The sequence below is a fragment of the Phocoena phocoena genome, chromosome 8 (assembly GCF_963924675.1).
Source record: "Phocoena phocoena chromosome 8, mPhoPho1.1, whole genome shotgun sequence".
NCBI lineage: Eukaryota > Metazoa > Chordata > Mammalia > Artiodactyla > Phocoenidae > Phocoena > Phocoena phocoena.
This window is the reverse complement of record NC_089226.1, coordinates 103,194,485-103,207,350: the sequence shown is the minus strand read 5'-3', so window position 1 is coordinate 103,207,350 and position 12,866 is coordinate 103,194,485. Positions and strand designations below refer to the sequence as shown.

The window sequence follows — 12,866 nt, the reverse complement described above, 5'->3', positions numbered from 1 at the left end:
GTGCGAAATAGAATTTATTGTGGCTCTGATTATGTATATGTGAAATGTGCCTGGCCAGACCGGCCGGGCTCCCAGGGTTTGTACAATAAATACATCTGCGGGGCCTGCTCTCCGAGGCTGGGAAGCGCCCACACCCGCGGTTCAGTCCAGCTTCCGGGTTCCCAGCTTCATGGGGCCCTTGGCTGTCTTTTTCTCAGCGCGTTTCGCCTCCATCTCCCGCTTACGCTCCTCGCGCTTCTTCCGGGCTAGCTCCGCCTTGGCCTGTCCTGGGAACAAGAAGGGGAGGAGGGCTGACGGCGTCAGGACAACCTGAGTCTCAGCTTCCCAGCCCATCCATGCCTGCCCCAGAGGAGGGTAGCCCTAGCCCATCAGCCAGCCAGCCCAGGGGAAGCACTTACGGCTCTCGGCCTCCAGGCCCTCCCAGTTGTCATCACCCCACGAGTCCCGCCTCGGCTGGAAAGGGAAGCGTGGGCTGGAGTGGAGGCCTACTCTCAGTTGAGGTCCACCCCAGGCCTGCACCCTCCCACTGGACAGGTGCCGAGTACCTGGGCACCAGCCTCCCGACGCACTGACAGGGCAGCAAAGGGGTCGCCTTTGTCACTAGGCTCCGGTCCACCCCAGTTATACTCGCTGGCCAGCCGTGTGCCCTCAGGGGGTGGCTCCGGGGGGCTTGGCTCCTGCCAGCCCTGCTCCCATGCATCCTCGGCTTCCCAGCTGCTCCAGTCTGACTCCTGGGATTTGTGACCAGGGTTGCTGGTCTGCAAAGAGAAGGAAGAGATAGTGCCAGAGAAAGGGAGGGAGGGGCAGGCCTCCACCCCACATACACGTACCCTGTCCCACCCAGCTCACCTGCCCAGCCCAGCTGGCTTGGCCCCCAGTACTCCAGTTGTCCTGCTGGGCCAACACAGATTCGGCCTCCTGCTGCAGTGTGGGGAGGAGAGCATGACCATAGGGCCCCCTGTACTCCACCCAAAAGGGCAAGGAAGCCCCCTAGCCCCTGCCCAGCCATGGGCTCCACCCTTTCTTCTTTTGCCTTCCCTCTCGTTTTCTCCTTAGGCCCTGTCTCCCATCAGTAAAGTGGACACGCTGAACCTGGCCTGTCATCACTCCTCCATGAAGCTGGGGAATGAGATCTAGAGTTCCACACCCCTGCCTGTGGCCTCAGGGGTCTCACCCAGAGCTCTGCCCCCATTCCTTTCAGAACAGCCCCACTCCAACCTCAGCCCATGCTGAGCCCAGCCCCAGGGAGGACTGGTTGATTGCAGGCCTGGGAGTGACCTCTCCTTGCTGGTCACAGGGCGGGGTGGGCCCTAGAACAGGTATAGGAGGGACGGGGAGTGGAGGAGAGGAAGGAGGGTCAGTGAGCTGAGCCAACCACCAGCAGCCTGGCCTCTGGAGTTGAGTGGGGGCTCAGCTGTCAGCTCTAACCCGCAAGGGCTGCTCCATGACACCTACTTGCCCAGGATGCTGTGCAGATGAGGACAGGTCTGACTCCAGCCAAGCCCACATGAGTTCCTTGAATGGCAGGGGAGCCTGTGACCTTGAAGCTGGGGTCCCCCGGTAGGCCTCCTCAGCCCCACTCACCTCCAAGCTACCCCAGTCTTCATCATCCCATCTGTCGGCAGCAGTGCTGTCCTCTTCTGCGTCCTTGCTCTCCTCTTGTGTCTCCCAGTGGCCTGAGGTCGTGGGTGTGGCAGGGACAGGGGTTGGGGCTGGGGCAGGAAGTCCTGGGGAGCAGAGGCTCACTGAGTTGCCACACACTGGGCCCCAGGAAGGTCTCAGAGCAGGGCCGAGGTTGCTGGGGGTGTGTAGAGTGGAAGCTCACAAGGGGACTAGACCGTACCGTCTCCTATGTCCCCATCACCATCCCGGGGGGAAGTCGATCAGTAACAGGTCCTGGGTGCCAGCAACCCCAAGCCCTCTCAGTCACCGGTACAGCCGATCTGGGACACTCACCCTCAGGCACGGGTCTCTGGGGAACGTTGGTCTCAGCTGGGGCAGCCGTGGGGTGTGCACGGATCAGTTTAGAGGTGAGTGAGGAGACCCCTGTCACGGCCCAGCCTGCCCAGCTGGCTGCGGCTCCTCCCATTCCAGGGCTGGAGGCTGCATGGACGTCCTTCTCTGGGCAGTGACAGGAGAGACAGGTATGGACACCTCAGGCTTCCATGGGGAGGGTGGTAGGAGGGCAAGAACTGAAACAGAGCAACCTGCAGTGGGCGTCCCCCTTCTCCAGGTACTGTGTTCTCCCAACTGTGAGATGGGGGTGGGGGAGTGATGTACAGTCTGTCCTCTAGGGTTCTTCCAGCTTTCCGATGCTCCAATGAGGTAGAAGGGGGCCATGACAGGTGACAGTTAAGAATGTGGCAAGAGTCACAGGGAACACGAGTGTGGGCCACTCACCCGCTTCGGCCAGCTGGGTGGGGTCCTCCGACACAGACTCCAGTTTGGACAGGAAGCTTCGAATGGCCTTGAAGGCCTGTGGGGTAGCAAGGGGCAGAGCTGGGGCCTCCAAGGTTCCCGTGAGCCTGCCAGGCCAGCTAGGGCCCAGGTATCCCCCAGAGCCCCAGCTCCAGGGCCCAGCCCCAGCTGTGCCTTACCTGGTCCCGCACGGCTCTCTCAGGATCCACGGTGAGGCTGCAGAGCACAGGCAGGATCTTGTGGGCGCAATCATTCATCGAGTAGAGGTTGTGGGTGGCGGCGAAGCCCAGAACACCCGCGACCCGGGATGGTGCAAATGGGTCCTTAGTGGCCCGGCTAAAGGCGGAGGTGAGGACCCTGTGTCTGGTCTGGGGTGGGGCGGGAAGAGGGTTCCTGAGTATAGGATCAGTACGGGGCCCAGAACTGACAGGCCTTACTTCCCAGAGCAGATGCCATCCACAGGGCCTCCAGAGTCTAAGAAATGTGAGTTAATCACTAACATAGGGAGAATTTACTTAAAACTCTAGATCTTGGCTTCTCCTCCCAAATCCCTGGGCTCACGCTGCCTCAGAGTGACAGGGGCCAGAGCAGCAGCTGCCTCAGGGCTGAGGCCAGTGCCTCCCTCCCCACCTGCACTGCAGACCGACTCATTCATTCCTGTTAAGGGCTTGGGAGCTGCAGGCGTCTGCATTCACAGGCCCTGGCTGAGGGGAGGGTATGCAAGGCCTTGGAGGCAAGCAGGCCTCGGTTTGGTTCCCAGACCCACCACCTACTGGCGGTGTGACCCGGTTCAACTCACTCCACCCTCAGACACTGGGCTGGAGCACCCAGGGCCTAGGTCTCTGGGAGGATGACAGGCCCCACACAAGGAGACCTGGCTCTGGGGGACCTGGCTGTGGTCCCGTGACGGTGACAGAGCTCCCGGCACTTGTGCAGGGCACTCACGCCGGCACTGAGGTAGGAGCCAATTTTGCCCAGGCAGACGGTGGTGTTGCAGCGGATGGGGCCCTGCTCATCCTTAGCCTGCAGCCGCGCGAAGTGCTTCATCAGCTCCACGTTGAGGTTGGTCTCGTTCAGCTTCGGGGCCAGGAGCAGCATGGACTGCAGGGCGGGAGACGGCGGAAAGTGTGGGCTGGAGCGGGCATACTCTGGAGGCCACCAGTGGCCCTGGGCACTGAGGAGACAAAGCCCGCCAAAGCCCTCCCCAACCGACCCCCAACCTGGTCCTGGCCCCTACCCAGAATGCTGAGGAAGGTGAACCCCACTGCTTTGCCCTCCTGTCTCCCATCCCTCTCCATCAGCTCTCTGTTCAGACTTTCACAAAAACACCTCCACATACACTCTCTACCAATTAGCTTGGGTTGAGGTCACCAATGATCTCCATGTTGCTAAATCCAAAGGCCAATTCTCCATCCTCACCAAACTTGACCCCTCAGCAGCTTTGACAGCCCCGAATTCTCCCTCCTCCTCGCAACTTTGGTCTCTTGTTCTTCCAGGACACCGCCCTCTCCTGGTTCTCTGACCTCACCTACTGCTGCTTCTCAGTCTCCTTTTGCTGAGATCTTACTGTTCAGACACCCCAGAGCTACTCCTCAAGCCTCGTATCTTTTACACCTCAGCCTAGGCGAGCTCACCCATCTCACGGCTTCGAATGCCCTTGTTAGCTGACCGTGCCCAGATGCGCACCTGCAGTCCAGACTTCTCCCCTAAACCTCACACACACATAACCAGTGCATGTCCACCTGGCTAACAGACATGCCAAGACTGGGCCTGACCTCCTCCCGCAAAACTGTTCCTCCCAGGGACTTCCCTGGTGGTCCAGTGGTTAAGAATCCGCCTTCCAATGCAGGGGACGCAGGTTCCATCACTGGTCAGAGAACTAAGATCCCACATGCCACAGGGCAACTAAGCCCGAAAGCCACAACTACTGAGCCTGTGAACTCTGGAGCCGGCGCGCCACAGCTAGAGAGAAGCCCACGCGCCGCAACGAAAGATCCCACATGCTACAACTAAGACCCGACACAGCCAAAAAAATAAGTATTTTAGAAAACAAAACGAAACAAAACAAAAAAACTGTTCCTCCCAGTCTTCTCAGTAAATGGCAACTGAACCTTCCAGTTGCTCAGGCCAGAAACCTTGGAGCCATCCTTGACTCCGTATCTACCCATCACCAAATACTGTCAGCTCCACCTTCACAATGCTGCCCCTTCTCTCCACCTGCTGCTACCACTCAGGTCTGAGCTACTGTCATCTCTCATTTGGGCCACTGTAATAGCACTTAACAGTGTCCCAGCTTCCACCCTTGCCCTGACAGTTAGTTCTCCACACAGCAACACAGTGTTTTGCAACAGGTCAGATCAGGTCAGTGCTCTGCTCAATCCTGCAGGGTTCCTGTCTCACTCCCATGAATGCATCAGGTCCCTGCCATGCCTTACGAGGCCCTGGCCCCACCATGACCTCTCAGACTACACTGCCCACAATCATGCCCCTTCAGCCATGCTGAACCTCTTGCTGCTACTCCTACAGTCCAGGTACACGCCAGCCTCAGGACCTTTGCACATGTTCCTTCTGCAGGCAACATATTTCCTCCAAATCTCCTCCTTCACCCCTTTTCACCTCTTTTCCTTAAACAACATCTCCTCTGCAAGGTCTTCCCTGATCACTGTTTTTAGAACTGCAAACTCTTCACACTCTCCATCGCTTTCTAACATAATATACTTTTTTCTAATTGTTTATTGTCTGCCAAGCCCCCTCCCCCTCTCCTCGAAAAGAAGCTCCAAGAAGGCAGGGAGCTTGGTCTGCCTGTGCATACTGCATCCCAGCATGGGACACAGGGCCGGGCACAAAGAGTGTCTGCTGAACGGAGGACTATTGGTCATGCCCATCCTGTTGCCCCCACCACCTGCCAAGCTGTACCCACAGCCTGGACCTACATGCAGAACAGTGCTTGCCCCTCCCGTAACCTGCTCGACCCACAGGCCAAAACCAAGGCCTGTGTGTCCTCTGATGAGCCCCCTCTAAGCCTCAGAAAACCAGGGGTGGCCCCTCTGGGCCTGGTTACACCCACCTTGACTGTCTGCTCCCGGATGGCAGGGTTGGTGTCCAGGAAGCCATGCACGACGTGGGGAAAGATCTGGGTGTTGACTGTTGGCTCATCAAGGTACTGGATGAACTGCTCCATCTGTGGTCCGGGTTGGGGCATGAGAAGGCAGTCAGCCCTTCTACCCCTCACCAGAGACATGGGACCAGCCTTAACATGGTTTCTCCACCTGGCAGGCACTGGCTGGCCAGGGGAGTCTCCTGAGGCCCCCACCTCACATCTGGCCTCAGGCCCACGTGGACTGGCGAGGCTGCAAGGAGGGTGCTGAGAAGAGCCTGGGAATGGGAGGTGGAGGGCCTGGCCTCTGGTCCTGCTCAGCAGGCTAACTGGTCACACCCCCTCTTAAAGCCTCCACCGCCTGTCTATAAAAAGGAGTGCAACCCCCGCCCAGAGAAGCGCTGTGAGGAAGGCTGGTGTGTTGAGCACCGGAGAGGGAATGTTGCCTGGAAGCACGGGTGGCCCCCACCCTCGATCCCATCAGTCCTGTATGATGTTCCCAGCTGCCCTGGGTTTGGCAAGAGAGACATTATCCCCACTCTAGAGGGGACCGAGCCAGGAGATTGGGCGGCGCAGGGGGAGGCGTTTCAGCCCTGCAGCCCAGGCAGGCGGGACATTCCCAAAGCTGCCAATGAGCCCTGTGATCACCTTGACTTCCTGAGAGCACAGCCCCGCTGGTTCCTCACCGGTGTGTATGTTTCAGGGAGGGGTTTCTGGGGTCCCTGTGTAGCCAGCGCAGGGGCTCGAGCTACTTGCCTGGGGCTGGAGGTGAGGAGGGGGCCTCCCGTGCAGCCAGGGTGGGGTCCGGGTGGGGTGGAAGCAGGCAGGGTGTGCCGTGGCCCCTACCTGCTGCAGGAGGCGGATACGCATGGCCCGGTCAGTCGATGAGAACATCTTGACCACGACAGGGATGATCTTCCGCTGATACTCCACAGCGCCGAGGAACTTACCCACCTGAGAGAAGGCGCGGGAAGAGGGGCTCAGCTCCGTCCACAAGACTGAGATGACTTCACTGGGCTCATTTCACTCCCTCAGGCTCCCTGCTGATTTCCCAGGGTGGGAACGGGGTGAGGGCGGGGGGGTGGGGCAGGCACATCCTCAGCAGCCCCTCTGCCCGTACTCGTCTCAGTCAGCACTGCCCTTAACCCTTCTGAGTCAAGGCCTTTCTTAGGAGGCTCACAAAAGCTCTGTGCCCTTCCCTACAATCAAGCACCTAGACACCACATGCACACAGAATTCTGCCTGTAATTTCTGGGGGTTCTCAGCTCCACAAGATTTACTTGCCGTCTTCCCCACTTCCCACATGCCAAGTTCCTTTGGGGAAAGGGTTCTCCCACCGAGCGGGAAATGGCAGGTGCCCCGGTAACAGTGGGCTGGGGTCTGAGGAGGGGGAGAGGATCCAGCCCCTAGAAGGCAAGAGAGCTAAGCGCCGAGTGGTCAGGAAGGAGGAAGGAAAGTGAGGTGGTGAGCAGGTGATCCCCTGGGCCCTGGGAACCAGAGTGCCCAGGTCAGACCAGGGAGGCTGTCTTGAGGAAATGGAGGAAGGGCTATAGGCTCTGAAGGAAGGAGTGTTTGGAAAAAGAATTTTGGAGGCACAGGGTGTCCCTTCCCCAGGGACAAGAAGTCCCCACCACCTCCCTGACAGCTGGTCAGGTGACCCTGACTTGCTGAACCACTGGACGTCAAAGCTCCTCCTTGGACCTCCCTGGTGGAAAGCAGTTAAGAATCCGCCTGGGGCTTCCCTGGTGGCGCAGTGGTTGAGAGTCCGCCTGCCGATGCAGGGGACACGGGTTCGTGCCCCGGTCTGGGAAGATCCCACATGCCGCGGAGCGGCTGGGCCCGTGAGCCATGGCCGCTGAGCCTGCGCGTCCGGAGCCTGTCCTCCGCAACGGGAGAGGCCACGACAGTGAGAGGCCCGCGTAACGCATTAAAAAAAAAAAAAAAAAAAAAAAAGAATCCGCCTGCCAGTACAGGGGACACGGGTTCGAGCCCTGTCCGGGAGGATCCCACATACCGCGGAGCAACTAAGCCCGTGCGCCACAACTACTGAGCCTGTGCTCTAGAGCCCGCGAGCCACAACCACTGAAGCCTGTGTGCCTAGAGCCCGTGCTCCGCAACAAGAGAAGACACCACAGTGAGAAGCCCGCACACCGCAACGAAGAGTAGCCCCCGCTCGCCGCAACTAGAGAAAGCCCGCGCACAACAGCAAAGACCCAACACAGCCAAAATAAATAAATAAATAAAATTAAAAAAAAAAAAGTACACATATTAAAAAACAGCTCCCCGTCACGTGGGCTTGGATCTCCCTGACCAGGCTGCCCCTGCCAGGACACCAGCGAGGCTGGCCACGCCCTTGGCCTCTCTTCTGCCCTTCAGACCTACTCAGCCAGTCTCTGGGCCCACAGTTCCTGAGGCTCCAGGCCCCACTCACCTTGAACAGCGGCGTGAGGACAACAGCCCCTGCGCTGCCAAACTCGAAGGCGGTCAACAGCTGGGGCAGCACCTTGTGGCGGCAGAAGTCCTCAGGGAATGAGTCTAGGCTCTTGCTCAGCTCTTGGAAGAACTTTTGCTTCTCGGCTGGCTCTTTGATCTGGGGGAGCATGGACAGGATGCAGGGAGCGGGAAATCAGCCTGGTCACGGTCTTGTCAGCCACGGGCAAGGATGGGGGTCACCTCCAACCCAAAGGTAAACTTAAGCTTGGGGTGCCAGATGGGCTGGGTTCAAATCCCAACTCTCCCATTTATTAGCCGTGTGACCTTAGGCGAGTTCCCCCACCTGTAAAATGGGGTAGTAACTACTGTCTCACAGAACTGTGCCGAGGATTCAACCAGAAAACGCACATGAAAGCTGCCTGGCACACTGGAGGCGCTCAGTCAGTGACCGTCATTATTGTCACTGCCACCTGGCCTGCTGCTGTGAAAGCAGCCACTAGGGGGATCAAGCCCTTTACCAGCGTTGCCTCTGCTCCTCAGGACAACACAAGGTGTGAGTGCCATTAACCCCCCGGCACAGACGAGAAAACAGGCTTACTGAGGCCAAGGGGCTCACTCTGGCACCCTGGGCCTGGCTGGGGTGGGCACACCTGCAGCTCCGTGGGTGGAGGTCGTGGCAGGCTGTGGAAATGCAGGGATGAGGTGCAGTTTACCCCCAGAGCTCGTCCTCCCACTGGGCCCGAACAGGCCAGGCTGTCAGCTCGATGGTCTCCTTCAGTCCTCCTAACCTCCCCGAGGTTGTAATACCCACAACTCACACTTCCTGAGCACAAACTACGTGCCAGGCAGGTTACGTGCTAAAACCTTTACACAGATGAAATAATCCAATGAGGAAGCTGAGGCACAGAGAGGGCAAGGAGCTTGTCCAAAGTTACACAGCTAAGAAGCCATCAAGGAAGGGTATGACCCGGTGGTGTGGCACCTCTGCTGTGCTACAGGCTGTGAAGAAGTGCTGTCATTCCCCCATTTACAAAGGAGGAGACTGAGGCTCAAGGTCACCAGGCAGGAATGGTAGGGCATGGATTATAACCCTGTCCTGTACGCTTCCAAAGTCCCTGCGCTCTCTGCTGTACCCTCACCGCCAGAGCTGCTGCCTGGGCCAGAAGAGGTGATCTCTAACTGGGGTTGGGGAGGACCTGGTTGGCCCTTGAGCAGCTCAATCTAGTGTGGGAGGCAGGCTTGGTGCTCTGACGACAGGGTTCAGGGGAGCAAAGGCCCAGAGAGAGGCCAAACCGCATCCAAGGTCGCACACTGAGAGTCACAGCCGGGATCTCTCCACCGCTGCGTTCAATGATGGGAAGAGGGGCCACTGGGCACTGCCCTCCCACGCTCTCATCGGGACCTGCCAGAAACAGCCTATTTCCTGTGGGGCACATATTACGGAGAAGGGCAGCCCGGCAGAGCCAGCCATGTGAGAAGAAGAACTCCACGTAACAGAGCTTCTGCTGTCCCTACACTGCCCAGGAGGCAACAGGGCTCAGCGTTTCCAGCACCTTCTCCTTCAGCTCATGTTCCCATCCTCGGAAGGCCTCCCAGCCCCTATCTGAGTCAAGATTCCACAGACCATCGAGGTCTGTGGAAGTGTCTGTCACTCCTCCCCCATTCCGGATTCTCAGTCACCTCTCTGTGTGCCCCACACAAGGCCGGGTCAGAATGGGTGTCCAGGGCAGAGCCTCCCTCCTTCATTCCCTACAACAGTGCTATGGGTCAGCAGATACTATAGTTATTCTCACTGGGCAGATATGGAAACTGAGGTTCAATGAGGTTAAGCTGAGGGGTCCCTCCTTACCATCTTTCCATTTGCTGTTCCTTCTGCCTGGAACATTCTTCACCAGTTACCATCCCCATGACTCCCACCTTCACACCCTTCAGGTCACAGCTCAAACATCACCCTTGAGAGAGCCCTTCCCTAAACACCCAACCCTCACTGTTTTCCTTCCTGGCACTTATCCACATTCCAGGAAGCACAGCTTTCCTCATTTATGGGTTTTTTGTCCCTTTCCCCCAGTGAGAGTCCCCAAGGCTGGGGGCCTGGTCCATTTACCCCCCACTAGATCCCTGAGAGCAGGGATCTGGGTCTGACTCTCCCTCCTCACCCTGCTACCCACACCACAGCCCAACATTCAGGGCCAGTGCCAGTTAACAGAGTGCCAGGAGCAGTCACTAAGCACCCACTATGTGCCAGAAACTACACTATGCAAACTACAGAAACTACACCCTGCTCCTTTGAAGTAGGTGCTGTTATTAGGACTGAACTTCAGCCAAAAGAAGTCACACATAAATGACAGTTGGAGCCAAGGTTTGAACCCAGACAGCCTAGCTCCACAGTCTGTGCTTGTCTCCTGGGGTCTAATGGTCAGGGAGCCTATAAAGTGGGGACGGGACACAGGGGTGCGGAACGTAGGGCCAGAGCCCAGGGTGGGGGCAGGGGACTCACCTGAATCTCTTCCAGGAAGAGGTTGGTCTCCACAAAGCGGTTGTTCATGAAGCCACCAGGTGCCCGGCAGTTCTGCAGGAAGCGGGCTGGGTTGGGACGTACCTTGGGGTTGGCTCCAACCAGCTCACAGTAATGGGGCACCAGTGACTTGGGGATCTGTGGGAGAAGCGTCAGGGTCAGGGCAGGGGCTGGCTGGCTGGTGGAGAAGGGCCGGGTGGGGTCAGACACTCACCTTCCCAGGGTTTCGTAGGGCGGCTGCACGAGGCAGGGGCCCATTGAAGACTTCCCAGATGAGGCAGCCCAAGCGCCACATGTCAGCTGACCTGAGGCAGTGACCAGAGTTGCTCAAGGCCCTGCCACCTGCCAGCATAGGCCTCCAATCTACCCTGGGCACTAGGCACTCACTGCATGGCAAACCCTGGGCTGTGTCCCTCAGCTAATCCTCCCATCAGCCCCAAGAAGCACATTTCATTAGCCCCATTTGACAGATAAGGAAACTGAGGCTCAGAAGAGCAAGGACATCCACCCCAGGTCACACAACTTTAAAATTCAGAACCACCTGACCCCAAAGCCTGTGTTTATCCTGCCCTACCTCCCTGAGGATCCTGGGAGCAAGGAGTGGGCCCCACCCTGAGGACCCTAGTTTCCTCCTCAGTCAGGTGGCAGGGGATAGGGGAGTGCCAGCTAATCTAGGGGTCCTGAGGCTGCAGGGGCTTCCAGAATAGGGCAGGGTGGGGCATGCCACCACCACCACCCCCCCACAGTCACCCACCACTTCTCTCGGACCGCTCTGCCACTGCCATCGGCCAACTCCGGGGGATCGTACTGCTCAAGCTCGGGGATCCCCTTGCGGGGAGGCCCCCCGCCATTGCCCTGGGCGGAATACATGTAGTCCAGGCCCCCAAGCTTCCACTCGCCAGCGCGGTCCACGAACACAGCGGCCATGCAGACATTGTTGTGGATGAGGCTGCAGTCGTTGACCAGGAAGCTGAGGGCTTTCTGGGGACAGAAGGAGCCATCACAGCCCAGTAGCTGCAGCCCCCATCCCTGCTCTCATCACCACTGCCCCCCACCTCACCACAATCTGGTGTAGCCCCCAGGAGAGCTCCAGTTCCCTCAGGTCACCAGCCTCCGCTCGCGCCTTGAGGTACGCTCCCAGCGGGGTCACAGCCTCTGTCACTATGTGGAGGCATCTGTCTGTCTGAAGGGGACACAGGGGATCAGGGAGGGATGGGGCGAGAGGAGGGCGAGATGAGAGACATGATGGGGAGAGGGGTGGAGAAGAGGAAGTCAAATCTGGGGGGCGCTGGGGCAGAAGGGCTGGAAACTGGCAGGAAGGCAGAAGCCAGGAGTGGGAGACTGGGAAAAAGTGAGGGGCAGAGACAGGGCAGACTGAGCAGCAGGTAGGTACCTCCAGCCCATCGATGTAGGCCAGGATGTTGGGGTGCCGGAGAGTTTTGAGGCGCTTGAAGGCAGCTTTGGCCACCTGGGTCTGCTCTTCGACGCCGGGCTTCACGTCATACACGAAGATGGACACCGGGCTGCCTGTGGCCTGTGGGAGGGCGGAGCGGCCTCAGGTGTGTGGGCCGGGTCCTGGGCAGACCACTCCACCTCCGAGATGGTCCCCGGAGCTGGTTCAGTGCCGGAAAGGAAGGGCCGCCGGCCTGGTCTCTCCCCAAGTCAACCCTTGGGGACTGAGTCGGGCCCACGTAACCCTGGTTGGGTCCGCCTGTCGGTCCCTCGGTCCTTCCGCCCGCCACGTCGGCACTGCCCGTCCCCCTCCCCCGGCCCGTAGCCCTAGAGGCTCCGCAGCCACGTCAGGCGGGCGCGACGCGGCGGAGCCGGCGGCGCTGACTAGGCGAGACCGAGGTCCGCTGCGGCCTGCGGAGCGGGGTCGCTCTCACCTTCTTACGGCCGCGGTGCAGGACCCAGGGCCCAGGAGGGCCGCCCTCGGGGAGTTCCGGGCTGAGCTCAAACGGGAAATCCCGGACCGGGTCCCGGGCAAAGAACCACATCGTCCCCGCCGCCGCCGCGGGAGCGGGGTCCTCAGCTCCTGGTCCTCCGGCGGCCCGAGCCGGGGCGGGGCGGGGCGAGGGGGGGGGGGGGCGGATCGGGGGCGGGGCTACGGTCTGTGGGGGCGGAGCCTATGGGCGGAGCAGGGGCGGAGGGGAGCCGGGAGACCACCCCTCGGCTGGCCACCGGGCCTGGATAGAGCGCGCTGGCTGGGAGCCGCCAGTTACCAGGTTTGGCGCCCTGGCAGGTCACCCAAACTCTCAGCGCCTCTGTGTCCTTAAATCTAAAATATGGGTGGTAATAGAGTCCACCTCCCAGAGTTATATAAGGATTAGAGCTTGAGAAGGGGCTGAGGATAGGGAAACCGAGGCAAGGAAGCTGAGAGATAGGGAGACAGCTGGAAGACGA

At 59.3% G+C, this 12,866-nt stretch overlaps 1 protein-coding gene across 23 annotated transcripts; it reads right to left on the bottom strand.

The window, feature by feature from the left end:
• Nucleotides 1-4: 4 nt before the first annotated feature.
• Nucleotides 5-12,523, bottom strand: SCYL1 (SCY1 like pseudokinase 1). 23 transcript variants are annotated; one of them, XM_065883142.1, is made up of 18 exons: nt 12,350-12,523; nt 11,857-11,997; nt 11,524-11,646; nt 11,218-11,444; nt 10,678-10,768; nt 10,446-10,601; nt 7,947-8,105; nt 6,362-6,469; nt 5,486-5,599; nt 3,364-3,519; nt 2,598-2,786; nt 2,401-2,476; nt 1,957-2,121; nt 1,585-1,727; nt 850-921; nt 546-758; nt 399-453; nt 5-266 (listed from the first exon to the last, which is right to left on the bottom strand). In XM_065883142.1, exons 1-18 carry the CDS (start codon nt 12,458-12,460, stop codon nt 142-144), a joined length of 2,424 nt encoding a protein of 807 aa, XP_065739214.1. In that variant the 5' UTR covers nt 12,461-12,523; the 3' UTR covers nt 5-141. The 23 variants fall into 23 exon arrangements, with proteins under 23 accessions (XP_065739214.1, XP_065739210.1, XP_065739211.1 ...); XM_065883138.1 differs by having other exon boundaries at nt 142-266; nt 841-921; nt 12,350-12,460; XM_065883139.1 differs by having other exon boundaries at nt 142-266; nt 841-918; nt 12,350-12,460.
• Between the last annotated feature and the right edge of the window lie 343 nt (nt 12,524-12,866).